This window comes from Sylvia atricapilla, chromosome 5 (genome assembly GCF_009819655.1).
Source record: "Sylvia atricapilla isolate bSylAtr1 chromosome 5, bSylAtr1.pri, whole genome shotgun sequence".
In the NCBI taxonomy this organism is placed as follows: Eukaryota; Metazoa; Chordata; class Aves; order Passeriformes; family Sylviidae; genus Sylvia; species Sylvia atricapilla.
The window spans coordinates 23362040-23378467 of NC_089144.1; the positions used below are offsets into that span (position 1 = coordinate 23362040).

The window sequence follows — 16428 nt, forward strand, 5'->3', positions numbered from 1 at the left end:
GGGACAGGGACCCTGGGGACAGGGACCACGACCTGGTGGTCCTGCTCTTTGGGGCCCAGGCTGGGCTCTGCACCCCCAGCAGTGCCCTGTCCCCTCCGTTCTCCTGGGACCCGGGGGGGCATAACACCATCTGCAGCCCCAGTAGCACCCTATGGCCACCCCCCAGCTCTTGATGGCACTTGCGGCACTTGCAGCTGTCACCTGAGTGATGCCAGTGGCTGGTGGGGGCCTCTGTGGGGCTGATGGCCTCTCTGGGACACCCTGTCTGGCAGTGCCTCTCCTGTCCTTCCTCACTGGGGTCACTGTCCCCATGATGGTGGCATGTCCCCAGGGGGCCGCAGCTGTTCCAGTGATATTCCCCCCCGGGAGCTGCAGGACCTGTGGCCTTCTGTGCTGCACGAGTGGGTCCCACACATTCCTTGTTCACTTACAGTGGTCACATCTTGTCCTTGAGTCCATCAATGTCCTGCTTGTCCCCTGGCCAGTGACCCAGTGGTGACATGGAGGACAGGGACACTGTTGTCACCCAGGGTGTCATCCTGTGCCATTGTGGAGATTCCACAGCTGTGCACAGGGTTCTGACCCCAGGGACCAGCCTGGCACTGCCATCCCTGGGGACGGTGTGTGGCCTGTGGGGCCGTGTCCTGCACTGTGGCCCTGCCACACACTGGCCTTGGCAGGTGCGGTGCCAACATCTGCTGTGGTGTCGTGTCCAGTGTGCTGTCATATCCACTGTGGTGCTATGGCCAGTGTGGTGACATGTCTAGTGTGGTGCCATGTCCAGTGTGGTGCCACAGACATTGTGGTTCTGTGGTTCTGCCACAGTGCCGTGGTGCCAGGGGTGACACGGTGCTGTAGCCTATATGGTGCCATGGCCAGCTTAGCGCCACGGCCACTGTGGTGACAGTGCTGTGTCTGCCACAGTGCCAACATTGGTGCCCAACAGCCAGTGTGGTGTCCTGTCCTCTGTGGTGCCATGGCCAGTACAGTGCAATGTCCAGTGTTGTGCTGTGTCCAGTGAGGTGCCATGGCCGGTATGGTGCCATGACTGGCACGATTCCATGGCCAGTGTTGTGTCATGGCTGGTGCAGTGCCATGGCTGGTTTTGTGCAATGTCCAGTGCGGTGCCGTGACCAGTAGGGTGCCATTGCTAGTGTGGTGCCGTGTCCAGTGTGGTGCTGTGTCCAGTGTGCTGCTATGGCCAGTGTGGTGCCGTGACTGGTGCCGTGCAATGTCCAGTGCAGTATCGTGGCTGGTGTGGTGCCATGACCAGTATGGTGCAGTGTCCAGTGCATAGCACCAGTGTGGTGCTACGGCCAGTGCAGTACCGTGGCTAGTGTGGTTGCCATGGCCAATGCAGTATCATGGCCGATGTGGTGCCGTGGCCGGTGTGGTGCCGTGGCTGCCACAGTGCAAGGACAGTGGGACGCCTCCAGGCTTTGGAAGCAGTGGGAGCAGCTGTGGTGGGATGAGTGATCTCAGCAGTGGGACAGGCCCCATGTGGCAGCGCCAGCAAAACCAAACCCCACTGACCACATCAAAGGCCACGGCCAGGGTTTGAGCCATCATGGTGTGGCCCTTCTGTCACCTTTGCGCCCAGTCCTCGCTGTCCCTGGTGCCTCGTCCACACACCTGTCACTGTGTCATGTGCTGACCCCATGACAGCACATGTGCCATGTGCTGACCCCAGGGCCACAAGCCCAGCTTGTCCCAGGGTGGGGTGAGATTCCCAGGATGATTCCCAGGATGTGATTCCCAGGGTGGAATGGGATACAGGATGTGGCAGAACCTGGTGGCTTTGTGTACCCTGTGGGTAGGTCCCCCCATGTCTCTTGTCCCCCTCCTAAGGGGGACACTTTGTGGTGGCACCGTAGGGGTCTCTGGGCCCAGGCTAGGTGCAGGGCAGTGAATAGGGGGCCCCACCTGGGCGAGCCCAGGGCGCTGGGAGGAGGCGGCAGGTGGGGCAGGCTGTGGTGGGGACAGGCGCCCAGGGCTCATGTGATTCCTGGGATCCCGCAGGTTGAGGTGGAGGTGGAGAGCATGGACAAGGCCGGGAATTTCATCGGGTGGCTGCACATCGAGGGTGTGAACCTGTCAGTGGCACTGGTGGAGCAGGCGCTGTCCCGCGTGCACTTCACGGCCGAGCGCAGCCCCTACTGCAAGGCGCTGCTGGCGGCCCAGGATGCGGCCAAGCAGAGGAAGGAGAAGGTGAGGGGCGTCAGGGGACCTGTCCCCCCAGCGGTGTCACAGCTTCAGAGACATGGCCCCATCCCAAAAGATGGCCCCACCACATGGAATGTCTCCACCCTGAGAGATGTGCCCACCAAAGGATGTCCCCGTGTTACTCCAGGGGGTGTTTCCACCCCGAGAGATGTTCCCACACTGAGGGGTGTCCCCATGCCAAGGGGTGTCCCCACTCCAGGAGATAGCCCTGTGCAAAGGGATGTCCCCACCTGAAGAGCTGATGGCCACACTGCAGGAAACATCACAACCCCAAACAATGTTCCCACCCACTGGGTGCCCGCACACCAAGAGGTGTCCCCACCACGATGGATGTCCGCATCCCAAGAGATGTTCCACCCCAAGGAATGGCCCACTCCTGGAGATGTCCTCACCCCAAGAGATGATGGTCACATGCCAAGAAGTGTCCCACCCCAGGGACGTCCCACCCTAGGCACACAACCCCCCAAGCTGAGGCCTGGGGAGGTTCCCACTGCCGGGTCTGGTCCCCACCCTCCCATTGCCGTGATGTGGAGCGTGGCCAGGGGTCCCCACTGCTGTGTCCCCACCGCCGTGTCCCTGCCCCGTATCCCCCCAGGTGTGGTCCCACTACGAGGAGACGCCGGTGGAGGAGGTGGTGCCGGTGCTGGAGGAGAAGGAGCGCACAGCCAACTACAAACCCGTGTTTGTCACTGAGATCACCGATGACCTCCACTTCTACGTGCAGGACGTGGAGACAGGTACGGGGGGACACCTGGGCACCCTCAGCACCCTGGGGCACTCTCCAGACCAAGTTGGATGGGCTGAGGATTTGTGGGTTTGGTGGGTAACGCCCAGATCTGTGTGTCCAGGGTGACGTGGGGTCACCCCTCCATCCACCTCCCCAGGACCATTTTTGGGACCAGAATAGGGGTCCATGACTGGAACCCATGTTTGGGGTCCAAAGGTTAAGGTCGTGGGGCAGGGTCTGGGGTTGAGGTCCAGGTTTGGGATCTACTCTTGAAGTCATTGTTGGGACTTGGGGTTCAAGCTCAGGGGCCACACTGGGGAGCGGGGTTGGGGTCAGGTTTGGGTTGGAACTGGGGGTTTACCCTGGACTGGGGCCCCACAGGTGCCCAGCTGGAGAAGCTGATGGAGAACATGCGCGCCGAGGTGAGCGCCCACCCGCCTGTGGAGGGCTCCTTCGCCCCGCGCCGTGGAGACTTCTGCATCGCCAAGTTTGTCGACGGGGAATGGTGAGGAGGGCACAGGGTGACCCCACAGGCGGGACTGGGCTAGGGCAGCACAGGGGTGTGGGCTGAGGACCAAACTCCCGAAATCCCACTCTGCAGGTACCGTGCCCGGGTGGAGAAGGTGGAGTCGGGTGGGAAAGTGCACATTTTCTACATTGACTACGGCAACGTGAGTGGCACTGGGGAAAGTGAGGGGGAAACCAGCCTTCCATCCATGGATCTATTCATTCATCCATCCACCTATCCATCTATCATACGTCCATGTATCTATCCATCCATCCATGGGTCCATCCATCCACCTGTCCTTCCATCATACATCCATAGATCCATCCATCCATAGATCCGTCCCTCCATCCACCCACCCATCTTTCCCCTTGGTGTCCCCTGGTGTCCCTCCTGCTGTTGCCCCTCAATGCTGTCCCCTGTGGTGTCCCCGCAGAAGGAGACGCTGCCCCCCACCCGCCTGGCCGCGCTGCCCCCGGCGTTCTCTCCGCGGGTGCTGCCGCCCCAGGCCACCGAGTACACCTTTGCCTTCATCCAGGTGCCGCAGGACGTGAGTACGGTGGCCTCACCTGCACCCCAAACCCTGGCCCCAGGCCCCATGGTGGCCCCTGACCTTGAACCTCCACCCTGTGGCCCACCCGTGGCCCCCAGACCCACACCCTGAGCCCCAGGTCCCACCTGCGGACTCCAACCCTGGACCCCAAACCATCAAGCCCAGAGTTGGTCTGAATTTGGAACACTCTAGCTGGGACCCAAATGTGTCTCCTGAGCCCGAATACCAACCCCAGCTCCCCAGTGTGTGCCCTGACCCCAAGCCTGACCCAAATCCTGAGCTCTGATCCCAGGGTAACCCCAAGCCATGATGACACTGACCCCAGCCCCCCCACAGCCCAATCCCAGAGTTACCCCAAACCCACAGTGGGTTGTGGATGTCCTCAAAACACCTGGGGGTCCCTGGGGTCTGAGGATCAGGAGGGACCCTTGGGGGCCTGGCGGGGGTCCCTGAAGGCCCCAGGGGATCTCTGAGGGTTTGGAGGTCCCTGACAGACGTGGGGGCTCCCTGAGGTTTTGGATGGTTCCCAAAGGCCATGGCGTGCATCTCTGGGTGTGGGGTGTCCCCAAAAGCCCCGGGGGTGTTCCCGAGGCTGTGGGATGCCCCCAGCTTGCCCCGGGATGTCCCCCAGGAGGAGGCGCGGGCGGACGCCGTGGACAGCGTGGTGAGGGACATCCAGAACACGCAGTGCCTGCTCAACGTGGAGCACCTGGGCCCCGGCTGTCCCCACGTCACCCTGCAGTTTGCTGACTCCAAGAGCGACGTGGGGCTGGGGCTGGTCAAGGAGGGGCTGGTGATGGTGGAGCCCCGCAAGGAGAGGCAGTTCCAGAAAGTGGTGGGTGCTGGAGGGGGGGAAAGGGGGGGCATTGGAGGGGCTGGGAAGGGGTTGGGGGGGTTGGGTAGGTGCTGGAGGTGTTGGGAGTTGTTCTGGAGGTGCTGGGTAGGTGCTCTGGGGGCGTTTGGAGGAGGCTGGAGGTTCTTGATGGGTGCTGGGTAGGGTTTTTGGAAGTCTCAGGCGGGTCCTTGGGGGGGGCGGGGGGCCTGTTGGGGGGTGCTGGGTGGGTCTTGAGGGGTGCTGGGGGTACCGAGGGTGTCAGGTGGGTTCTGGGGGGTCCCTATCCCCTCCCCACCAGCACTGATTGATCCAGGCCCAGCTGCTACCCCACTGGGGAGATGGGGGTTCTCCCACCCCCCAATGCTGCCCAGCCCCCCAAACCCCTGTGTGCCCCCCGAGTTCATCCCATCCCCCATGGGCATCACCCTGTGTGGGCAGTGGGAGCCACAGAAAGACAAGGGGGCGTCCCATCCCTGGTGGTGCCCCCAAGCCCCCTGAGGGGCCACAGCATCACCCAGGACTGTCCCCGCAGATCACCGAGTACCTGAACGCACAGGAGGCGGCCAAGAGCGCCCGGGTAAGTGGGGACGCCCCAAATCCGGGGGAAACCCCAAATCCGGGGGGTGCCCCAAGTCTGGGGGGCATCCCAAATCTGGGGGACTCCGGGGGCAGGGGCTGGACGTGGCATCCCCAGCTCTAGGGTGGTGCTGGGTGCAGCCCCCACCCCGTTTCGGGGTTATCCCTGCCCCCGGGGTGAGCCCCGTGCCGGTTTTTGGGGGGCTCCCGTGACACCGTGTCCCCCCCAGCTGAACCTGTGGCGTTATGGCGATTTCCGCGCAGACGACGCAGACGAGTTCGGCTACAGCCGCTGAGGGGCCGGGGGGGCCCCGGGGGCACCCCAAAACCCCCCCCCGGGCCCCCCCAGCACAGCTCCCCGGCCCCTCGGGGGGCAGCCGGGGGCGGATCTGAGCTCTGGGGGTGCCTTGGGGGGAGGGGCACCCTCAGCCCCCCACCCCTGCCTTGGCCCCCCCCCGGCCCCCCCAAATCCTGGCCTGTATTTAAAGCTGCAGAGGCCCAATAAACGTAGTGAAGCGTCCTGGTTTTTTTGGGGTCCTCTCTGTGCTGGGGTCAGTCCCCCCCGGGTCAGCTCCACTCATCCCCTCGGACCCCTGGCATTCAGGGGTGTCTCTTTGGGGGTGCAGCTCTGGGACCCCCAGCCCTGGCCTGGCTGCTGGGAGGATGGGATGGGGGGCAGGGAGTGGGATGGGGGCAGCCCCAAAAATCAAATGGCTGTCCAAGTGGCCAAAACTGCCTGGAGCCAGATGGGGCCCCAGATCTGGATCCCATCCTGGGACCCTACCCTGGGTCCTACCTGCAGGTCCCACCCTTAGACCCCAAACCTGTGTCTCAACGGTGGGCCCCCACCCTGGGACCCCAAAATAGCCCCAGACCCTGGACGTCACCTGGCCCCCAGACTTGGGTCCCAAAGTGGTTCCAGACCTTGAACCTCGACTCTGGGTCCCACTCATGGACCCCCACACCTGGACTCCTCACCAGTGTGACCCCTGAATCTCAAATGGACTCGGGGGGTGGCAGCATTCCCACAAGAGCCTCTGGGCTCCGCCGTCACTGCACCCCAACCCCAGGGTCACCCCAACCCCGCGGGGTCCCTGTGGGTGCCCCCCCCACGCTGTCCCTGCTGTCCCTGCGCCGCCGATCGATTCCGGGCTGGGGGGGGCTGAAGGGGGCAGCGCTAATTGAATCCGAAGCCAATTAACATGGAGCGGCGCAATCGATAATTAACGCCGGGTCAACGATCGTTATTAACGGGAGGGGGAAGCGGGACAGGGCAGGGGAGGGGGGCTGTCCCCTGTCCCACATCCCTGTCCCTGTCCCCAGCCCGGCCACCCTCACCGGTCTCAGCCAAGGTTCTGGGGGCGCGGGCGGTCTCTGGACACGTTTGGGCGGGTTCTGGGGGGTCTGGATACGTCGGGAGTGGGGCTGGGATGTGTCTGGGGGGCTTTGTGGGGCCCTGTGCGTTTCTGGCTCCCTCTGGGAAGGGCGGGGGGACCTGTGAAGGGTTCGGGAGATCTCTGGGGGTCCCTCGAGGGCTCTGGCTGTATCTGGGGGTCTCTGGGGGTCTGCACGTGCAGGGCCGCTGCTGGATGTTACACATGGGCACTGGGCACTACTGCTGTGTACCGGTCTGTGCTGGGTCATACCGATCTGTACTGGGCTGTACAGTCCGTGCTGGGCTCTGCTGGTCCGGACTGGTCCGGGAGGGCGCCGTCGGCGGGAACTGAAAGGGAAATGGCGCCACCTGGCGGGGACGACCGGAACGACAAACACGGACCAGCGCGGCCAGTACGGCCCAGTGCCGGCACAGCCCATCCCAGTACAGATCAGTGCTGGTACAACCCATCCCAGTGTAACCCATCCCAGTACAGACCAGTGCCGGCACCGCCCATCCCGGTACAGACCAGTACAGGCACAGCCCATCCCAGTGTAACCCATCCCAGTACAGACCATTACAGGCACAGCCCATCCCAGTATGAACCAGTACCGGCACAGCCCATCCCAGTGTAACCCATCCCAGTACAGACCAGTGCCGGCACAGCCCATCCCAGTATGGACCAGTGCCGGTAGAGTCCATCCCAGTACAGACCAGTGCTGGTACAACCCATCCCAATATAACCCAGCCCAGTACGGACCCGTGCTGGTACAGCCGTCCCGGTACAGCCTAGTATAACCCATCCCAGTACAGACCAGTGCCAGTACAGCCCATCCCAGTATAACCCATCCCAATATAACCCAGCCCAGTGCAGTTCCGTCCCAGTGGAATGGACAGTGTAACCTGTCCCAGTATAAACCAGTTCCTGTATAAACCAATTCCAGTATAGCCCCACCCCAGTACAGCTCCACTCCAGTGTAAACCCATCCCATTACAGCCCCATCCCAGTACAGCCCCATCCCAGTACAGCCTTATCCCATTACGGCCCCGTTCCGTACAGCCCCATTGCAGCTGTGACCGTCCCAACCCCATCCATCCCTGTTCCTGTCTCCTCTTTCTGTACCCTGTCCCCTGCCCAGTGTCTGTGTCCCCACTTCCAGGTGTCCCAGTTACCCCCATGTCCCCGTGTTCCAGTGTCCTCATAATGTCCCGGTGTCCCCGTGTCTGCATGTCCCAGTGTCCCAGTATCCCCATGTCCTTGTGTCCCGATGTCCCAGTATCCCCATATCCTGACGTCCCAGTGTCCCGCTACCCGCCTGTCCACATATCCCGGGTGTCCCCATTTCCAGTGTCCCCTTGTCCTGCTTCCCGGTGTCCCCATGCCCGGGTGTCCCCTTGTTCCCCGCTTGTCGCCTTCCCCCTGTGATGGTGCCCCCTCTTGTCGCTGTCCCCGTGTCTGTGTCCCCCCCATCCCGTGGTGCCAGCCTTGTGTCCCTCCCTTGTCCCCTCGTCGTTGTCCCCATGTCCGTCCCCCTCGTGCCCCCCCCACGGGGTGTCCCCCGTGTCCGCCCCCCGCCCCCCCGCGGGGGTGTCCCCGTGCCGGGAGTGGCCGCTCTATATTTGTCGCTTTGTCCCCAGAATAGCGGCAGACGCGGGGGAGGGGGGGCCGCCCCCCCCCCCCCCCCCCCCCCCCCCCCGGGCTATTTTTAGCCCCCGCGTGTTTCCAGGGGAACCCTGATGACGCAGTGACGTCAATGCGGGTCAATCGCCGCCGCCGGGGCTCGCGCGGCCGCCGCGGGGCCCCCCCGCACCCCGGGACCCTCCGGGAGCCCCCGGGACCCCCCGGGACCCCCACGGCCCCCGCCCCCAGCGCAGCGCGGCCGCAGCTCCAGGTAGGACCGAGGGGTCCGGGGGGGGTCGGGATCCCTCTCTGCCCTCCGTCCCCCCCTGCCCCACCCATGGGGGACCCCCCACCCCGGGGATCCCCCCCAACCCCCGGGATCCCCCCTGGCCCCCTCCCGGGCCCCCCGCCCTGCCGGGCCCGAGCACAGAACAGGGGGGCCCCCCCAGACCCCCCCGGGACCCCCGAGGGCCCGAGCCCCATCCCAGCGCCCCGGCAGCCCCCGGACCCCAGGCCCCGCTCCGCGGCCCCCGGGAACCCCGGAACCACCCCCTGGTGAGCCCTGGACCCCCCTGCAGCCCCTCAGGACCCCCGGGACCTCAGCTTCTCCCCCCGCAGCCCCCCGGGACCCCAAACCCCCCGGGCCCACAAGAGCTGCCTGCCTCCGCCCCGCCCCAGCCTGTGACACCCCCCGTGACATCCCCGGGGTCCCCTCCCTGCCCCCTCTTGTCCTCTCTGTCCCGGGGGGGGGGGGGCACCGGGGGTCCCTCAGCTCCAACTGCCACCGGGGGGGGGGTCACACCGAGCCCCTCCGTGGAGTGGCATCGCCCTCTCCACCCAGGGGACCCCGAAACCGCCCTCAGAGATCTGGAAAGGTCTGTGCCACACACAGCCACTGTCACCGTCACTGTCCCCCTGCGGTCACCGCTGGTGCTGGCACCACTCAAGGACCCTCCGTGTGTCTCCCCGGTCCCTTCTGAGCCCCTCCCAAGCGCTGGGGGACGCCCGGGCAAGGGGGAGCCACCCCCAAGTTCCCACTGGCACAGCCACCAAGGGATGTCCCCTCTGTCCCCTTCATCCCCCCAAATGGGGCTCCCCTGGGACCAGAGGGTGACAGGGGAGTGGTGGTCTTGGCCGTGTCCCCCCAGCCTGTCCTGCCCTGGCATGTGGAATGGGGACAGGGACATAGGACGGGGAGTGGGGTGGAGACAGGGATATGGAGTGGAGACAGTGCCGTGGAGATGGGAACACAGGGTGGGGACAGGGACATAGAGTGGGGCTGGGGGATGGAGACAATGCTGGGATGCGGACAGGGACAGAGACATAGGGTGCGGACAGACATGGGATGGGGACAGGGACATAGGATGGGGACATGGGAAGGGAAGGGACACGGGGTGGAGCAGGATCACGGGGTGGAGCAGGATCACGGGGTGGGGATGACGTGGGCTGGAGCAGGGACATGTTCATTTCCGACAGGTGACGGTGACATCGCAGTCCAGGCCCAGGTGACGCCAGTGAAGAGCCACCTGCCCATGGTGGCCTCAGAGTTGCTCCCTGCTGTCCCTGGGGTGGCACCTCAGCACCAGCCCTGGAGCTGCCCTGGGGACCCCGGAGTGCCACCAAGGGGGGATCCCCAAGGGGACAGTCATACCACCGGCACCCTGAGCTGGGGACATTGCCACGGACTGGCCGTGGGGACAGTGACCCTCCACAGAGCCACAGAGTGGCCATGGAGCTTCGGAGCCAGGAGTTTGGCCTGTCACTGACCCTGGGACATGGCTCGGACACCCTGGAATTGGGCGCTGCCACTCAGCCAATGCCACCAAGGACAGGATCGGTCATGGGCCACATCCCTGCAGTGTTGGGGGACAGACAGAACTGGCAGCAGTGGTGACACTGAGCAACAGCTTCTGTGGTGACACCGAGCACCAGCTCCTGCAGTGACACTGAACACTGGCTCCTCAGGTGACACGGAGCACCAGCACCTGCAGTGATACCAAGCAACAGCTCCTGAGGTGACACTGGGCACTGGCCCCATCAGTGACACTGAGCAGTGGCTCCTGGAGTGACACCAAGCAGTGGCTCCTGCGGTGACACCGCGGACCAGCCCCACCGGTGACACCGATCACCAGCTCCTCTGGTGGCCTCCTGCCACCCCTGGGTGCTCTGGGACAGGAGCCCAGGGACACCCAAGATGTGCTGGCAGGAGTCAGGGACACTGCTCTGTCCCATGCCACCATCACTCTCTGCCATGTCCCCTCACCATGTGCCACGTTCCTGTCACTTTGTGCCATGTCCCCAGTGGTCTGTGCTGTGTTCCCATCACTCTGTGTCACATCAGTGTTGCTTGGTGCCGTGTGACCTCGCTCTGTGCTACGTCACCATTGCTCTGCGCCATGTCCCCGTGGGTCTGTGTCACATCCATGTCACTCTGTGCTGTGTCACCTCACTCTGTGCTACGTCACCATCGCTCTGCGCCATGTCCCTGTGGGTCTGTGTCACATCCATGTCACTCTGTGCCATGTCCCTGTCCCTCTGTGCCACCTCCCACAGTGCCACAGCAGTGCACACGTGACAGGTGACACATGGCGGGTGACATGTGGCACACGGGGGATGGCACACGGGGCTGGCAGTGTCCCGTGTCCCCCCAAGCACAGCGGATAGCCTGGGGCCGGCAGGCACCTCGGGGCCCGAGAGCCGTGTCCTACCACAGGCCCCGGCCCCGGGGGCTCCGCGTGTCCCCGCCATTGTCCCTCCTTGTCACCTGCTCCCTTGTCACTGCGGTACCGCCGCGGGGCCACCGTCCCTGTCCCTCTCGGGTCTTTTTGCGGTCTGGGCTTGCTGTCCCTCCCCCAGCCAGGAAGCCCTTACCCCAAAAAGCATCCGCGGGGGGTCGAGCCAGCGGGGACCCGCGGGGACCCCAGGTAAGTGTGGGGACCTCGAACCCCATGGCCTCAGGCTTTGGGGACAGTGGGGACACTGTGGGGACAGTGGTGCGGGGACAGCAGAAATGAGGGCATGAGGGGACGGTCGGGGATCAGCGGCGGGGTGACACTGGGGGTGCCACCAAGCCGGGGTGGGGGGGCACGACAGGCTCCCAGTGCTCCCAGTTTGGGTCCCCATCGCTGCCCAGTGACGGGGGAGGGCCCCAAGGGCTCCCGGTGGCCGCGCCACCCCCTGGTGGCACTCGGTGGTGGGGACGGGTCGCTGGACGGGCTGGACACAGGGATGGGGGTGTGAGTGACACTGGAAAGGGAATAGGGATTGGGGGCACAAGGGGGACTGTCCAGGAGGTGACAGGGACTGGGGACAGGCGCTGGGGACACAAGGGACGCTGGCAGGGAGATGACAGGGACTGGGACACGAGGGATGCCAGCTGGGAGGGGACACGCCGTGACGTCACCCAGGTCACCGTGCTGGCTGCGGGGAAGCCTGTGTGTCCCCAGTGTCCCAGCGGTGCCACCTGGGGCCCTGCCAGCGGCTGCCGGGCACTGGTGTCACCGGTGTCACCACCGGCCTTCCCGGAAGGGCCACCACAGTGTTTGCCGAGTGTCACCATCGTGGTGACACCAGCTCCAGCGACACTAGCGCAGTGACAGCCCCGCCTGGGGATCCCGACCCTTCCCGGGGCCTGGGGACCCCCGCGAGGACAGTTTGGGGACACCCCGCCCTCAGGGGACACTCCGGGCCGGGGGTGGTGACAGGGACAGGTAGGAGGGACAGGAACCACTCTGTTCCCCCCAGTGACAGTGTGGGGGTCCCCCGTGCCCTCCGACAGAGCCCCCCTACCCCCGTGTCATCCTGGCGGTGTCCCCGGCGGAGGGGCGACATGGGTCTGGGGACTCCGGCATCCCTGGGGACACCTGGGACCCTTGAGGACATCGGTGCTGTCCCTGTTCCTGTCCCCATCCTGTGCCAGGTGTATGTGTGCCACACGCGGGGACTGGGGGAAGCGGGAGGACACGGGGGGACACGGGCTGGTGGTAGACAAGAGGGGACATGGGGGACACGAGGTCTGGGGGGACACTGAGGGATGTGGGGACATGAGGGACGCGGGCGCGTGTGCGGGGACACGTGGGGGGACAAGGGGGGATACAGAAGGGAGTTGTTGGGACACATAGGGGGCACGGGGGGGACAAGGGGGAATATAGAGGGGAGTTGTGAGGACACGGAGGGCACACGAGGGTGACACAGGGGGACACGGTGAGGACACGGCGGGGACAAGAGGGGATACAGATGGGAGTTGTAGGGACACGGAGGGGACACGGGGGCGAAAAAGGGGGATACAGAGGGGGGTTGTGAGGACACGGAGGGGACACGGGAGTGACACGGAGGAGACACGGGGGGGACGCGGGCGCGTGTGCACTGTCACGGCACGCGGGGGACGTGTCACCGCCACGCGCGGGGCTGCGCTCACCTGGGCACGTATGCGCGGGGGGGATGTTGGGGGCAATGGGAAGCCGGGACTCCTCCGGAGCCCCCCCCGTGCTCGGCGTGTCCCCAGGACCCCCCTCCGGCCATCCCAATGTCCCCAGTTTGTCCCGGGACCCCCGCGCACTCCTCCTGCTCCGGGACCCCGGCGCCGGTCGGAGGCATCCCCGGCCCCTCGGGGCCCCCGGCCGGACACGGCTGGGACACGGCTGGGACACGGCTGGGACAGCGCGGGGGGGCGGGGGGCGGGCAGCGCTTTGGGGAGCGGCCCCGCCGCTATAAAGGGGGGGCGGCGCGATGGAGACACGGCTGCGACCGACGGGACCCGCGGGGCCACCAGGTGAGCCCGACCCCCCCCCCCCCCCAAGGGGACATCCCCGCACGGGGACACCCCCATCCCTCTCCCTGGGGCCCCCACCCTGGGACATCCCCCTCACCGCGGGGGTCCCGGGCTGTGCCGCCCCCCGGCCTTGTGGGGTGACCCCGGTATCCCCCCTCCCCAGGGGACCCCGGGGGACACTCCCGGGCCTGGCTGGGGACCGAAGTCCCCGGGGGGTCCGGGCACCCCCTGAGTCATTGTCCCCCCGGCCCCTGCTGGCCGCGAGGTGGTGGCAGTGCCACCAGCCGTGTCCCCCAGCCCCGCGGGGACACCGGGGTGACCCAAGGAGCCACGGGCCCTCCCCGCCCAGGCCGGTGGGGTGGTGGCACTGGGGGGCCTGGTGGAGGTCCCCGTGTCCCTCTGTCACCGTCTCGTTCCAGGCTCAGCGAGTGAGTGCGAGGCTCCGGTGAGTGGCACTGTCCCCGTGTCCCCTCGGATTCCCTCGTGTTCCTCCATCCCTGTGCCCCCCCCAGCCCCGCGTCCTCCCCGTTCCTGTGTCCCCGTGTCCTCCGCACCCCCGTGTCCTCCGTGTCCCCTCCACCTGCATGTCCCCCCATCCCTGTGTCACCCATGTCCCCCGATCCTCAAGCAGTGGGTGACGAGGCCACCCCAGTATCCATCCCGCACCCAGCGAGGGCAGGTGGTCCCGAGGGCAGGTGGTCCCCAGGGAGGTGACGCAACCCTGGGAACCCAACGCCCACCCTGGCCCTCCCGTCAGCCCTCTGAGCAGCGTCCGCCATGCACGCTGTCACTGTCACCCGCGTGGTCACGGCCGGGCCCTGGTGGCCCCGGTGACAAGTGCCAGAGGGCTCCGGGAAGGCGTCAGGGACACGGCCCGGGCGGCACGTGCCGGCAGGGACACGGTGACACCGTGACACGGTGACGAGGGCTCCGGAGTCCACGTGCCACCGACGCCACTTCCCGCATGTTCCTGCCCGTGTGCCCTGTCCCGTCCCTGGTGACATCACCCATCCCTCCAACGTCCCCGGGGATGGGGGTGACGCGCGTGTCCCCCTCTGCCAGCGCCCTCCACATGTCCCGGGGACTGCAGGACGTCCCCGGTGACAGCTGTGTCCCCAGAGGCCGGCGGGATGCGGTGTCCCGGCGTGTCCCCATGGGGGCTGCTGTGCCTGGCGGGGGCGGTGGCGGTGGCGGTGGCCGGGGGTCGCCCCGTGCGGCTCGAGAGGGTCCGGGCGGACGCGCGGGCCCTGACCCGGACCCTCAGCACACGCCTGCAGCAGCTCCAGGTGACCCCGGCCCGGGGGGACACCACAGGGGGCGAGGGGGAGCTGTCACTGCTGTGACACTGCCCCAGGGGAGGGGCAGGGGTAGGCCCGGGGGGACACCCGGGGAGGGCAGAATGAGGGCTAGTCCCCCAAGATTTGGGGGCGTCCTCCAGATTTGGGAGCTGGTCCTCAGTGAGGGGGGGGGATCCTGTTGCCCAAAGCGGGGTGGAGTCCCCAGGGGGGTCTCCCATGGGGGGATCCCGTACCCAGATTTGGGGGGTCCCCAGGAAGGGGCGCCTGGGGCTGGGTGGGTGGGGGGGCTTTGACCCCAAATCGGGGATCTCCAGGGAGAGGGGGGGATCTGTACCCCCAAATTGGGTCTGGGGGGCTCTGGGGGTCTGTACCCCCAGGGATGGGGATTTGGGGCGGTCTGTATGCCGAGAGTAGGGTCGCCAGGGAGGGGGGATTCTGTGCCCCAAACTAGGGTCCCCAGGGAGGGTCCTCAAGGCGGGCCCGGTGTCCCCCCCTGCCCTGACCCCCGTGTTTGTCTCCCCCGCCAGCTGTTCCCGCTGACCCTGCGCGTCACCGGCCTGGAGGGGGTCCCGGAGGGGTGTCTCCCGGACGGGGGTGCCCCTCCGGGGCTGGGCTGGGCGGCCCAGCGGCTCCAGCTCTTCCAGCGGCTCCTGGGGGCCTTGGCCGGGGGTGACCTGCGCCTGGCCCAGGTGGCCAACGACCTGGAGAACCTGCGCAGCCTCCTGGCCGTGCTGGGGGCCCTGCTGGGCTGCCCCCCGCCCCGCGAGCCCCCCCCGGCGCCCCCTGCCCCGCTGGCAGAGGCTCCGCACACGGTGGCCGGGGTGGCCATGGCGCGGCTCCGCGCCTGCCTGGAGGGGGTGGCCGCCCGCCTCGAGGGGGTCCCCGCGTGTTAGGGACCTTGGGGACCCCGGGGACACCCCCCGGGGCTCCCGGGGCCCCACGGACACCCCCAGGACCTGACTCTCGTCAGGACCCCACAGACAGGACCAGGACCTCGCTGGTCACACCAGCGGGTGTCCCAAGCACCACAGCGACTCCAGCTGCCACCAGCACTTTTTTCTACATTACTATTTGCTATTATTATTGTTATTATTATTGTTACTGTTATTAATTTATTTAATTTAAAGCTCCTTTTCCAGCAGCCTCACTCGTGTCTCTGATGACTCTGGGGACAAGGGACCCCCAGGGACAAGGGACTCCCAGGAGATCAGGGACACCCCTGGGACATGGGACCCCTGGGAACAAAGGGACCATGGGGACAGCAGCCACACGGGGACAAGGGACTCCCCTGAGCTGCGATGTCACGGGGGCATCTGGGGACAAGGGACCCCCAGGACACCAGAGCACCCAGGGACAAGGGACTGTGGGGCCCAGGGATGCCCCTGGGACGGCCCGGTGACTCAGTGGCAGTTGATGACTCGCTGGTGGCTTTGCCATCCCCCCGGGCTCCCCTCTGGCCTGGTGTGACCCTGACACGAGGTGGGGACACGAGGGGGGTGGCTTGGACCCCCAGTAAAGTGGAAAAGGGATGGGGAGACAAGGAGAGAGGAATAAGGGGGAAAAGGGGACAGGGATGGGGGGACAAGGCTGTGGAAAAGGGGACATGGGGACACAAGGATGAGTGGGACAGGGACACGGGTTGTCACGCATGGGCTGTCACACAGGGGTCACTGACAGTGTCACTCTCAGTGTCCCTGCAGTGCTGGCCTGGCCCCCCAGTCCCTGCCCCAAGTCCCCCTAGCCCCATGGTGGGGACACCCCGGGAGGTCCCCAGGGGTCCATAGGTGGCTGTGGGGCAGGGCCAGCTGCGGTGACATTCCACATGCCCGAGGCCACTCGAGGCTTGCAGCCACCGGCTGTGGCCACACGGGGCCACCGTGACTCAGCTGGGCCCCGAGGACGTTGGGGGGGGGGGGGGGGGTGGCTGAGTGATGGGGGGGACAC

The 16428-nt window shown here is 66.1% G+C and overlaps 2 protein-coding genes across 2 annotated transcripts in view; both read left to right on the top strand.

Moving 5' to 3' along the window:
* The window catches only part of SND1 (staphylococcal nuclease and tudor domain containing 1), a 68658-nt gene extending 62719 nt beyond the window's left edge, over positions 1–5939 (top strand). Inside the window, exons 17-24 of the mRNA XM_066318957.1 lie at positions 2020–2208; positions 2819–2960; positions 3332–3455; positions 3552–3621; positions 3892–4005; positions 4640–4843; positions 5376–5420; positions 5650–5939. Coding sequence (XP_066175054.1) covers positions 2020–2208; positions 2819–2960; positions 3332–3455; positions 3552–3621; positions 3892–4005; positions 4640–4843; positions 5376–5420; positions 5650–5715 — 954 coding nt within the window. The 3' untranslated portion in view covers positions 5716–5939. The remainder of the gene's footprint in view (positions 1–2019; positions 2209–2818; positions 2961–3331; positions 3456–3551; positions 3622–3891; positions 4006–4639; positions 4844–5375; positions 5421–5649) is intronic.
* Positions 5940–13798: 7859 nt separating this feature from the next.
* Positions 13799–15625, top strand: LEP (leptin). The gene is made up of 2 exons (XM_066320280.1): positions 13799–14472; positions 15012–15625. Exons 1-2 carry the CDS (start codon positions 14317–14319, stop codon positions 15375–15377), a joined length of 522 nt encoding a protein of 173 aa, XP_066176377.1. The 5' UTR covers positions 13799–14316; the 3' UTR covers positions 15378–15625.
* The last annotated feature ends 803 nt before the right edge of the window (positions 15626–16428 follow it).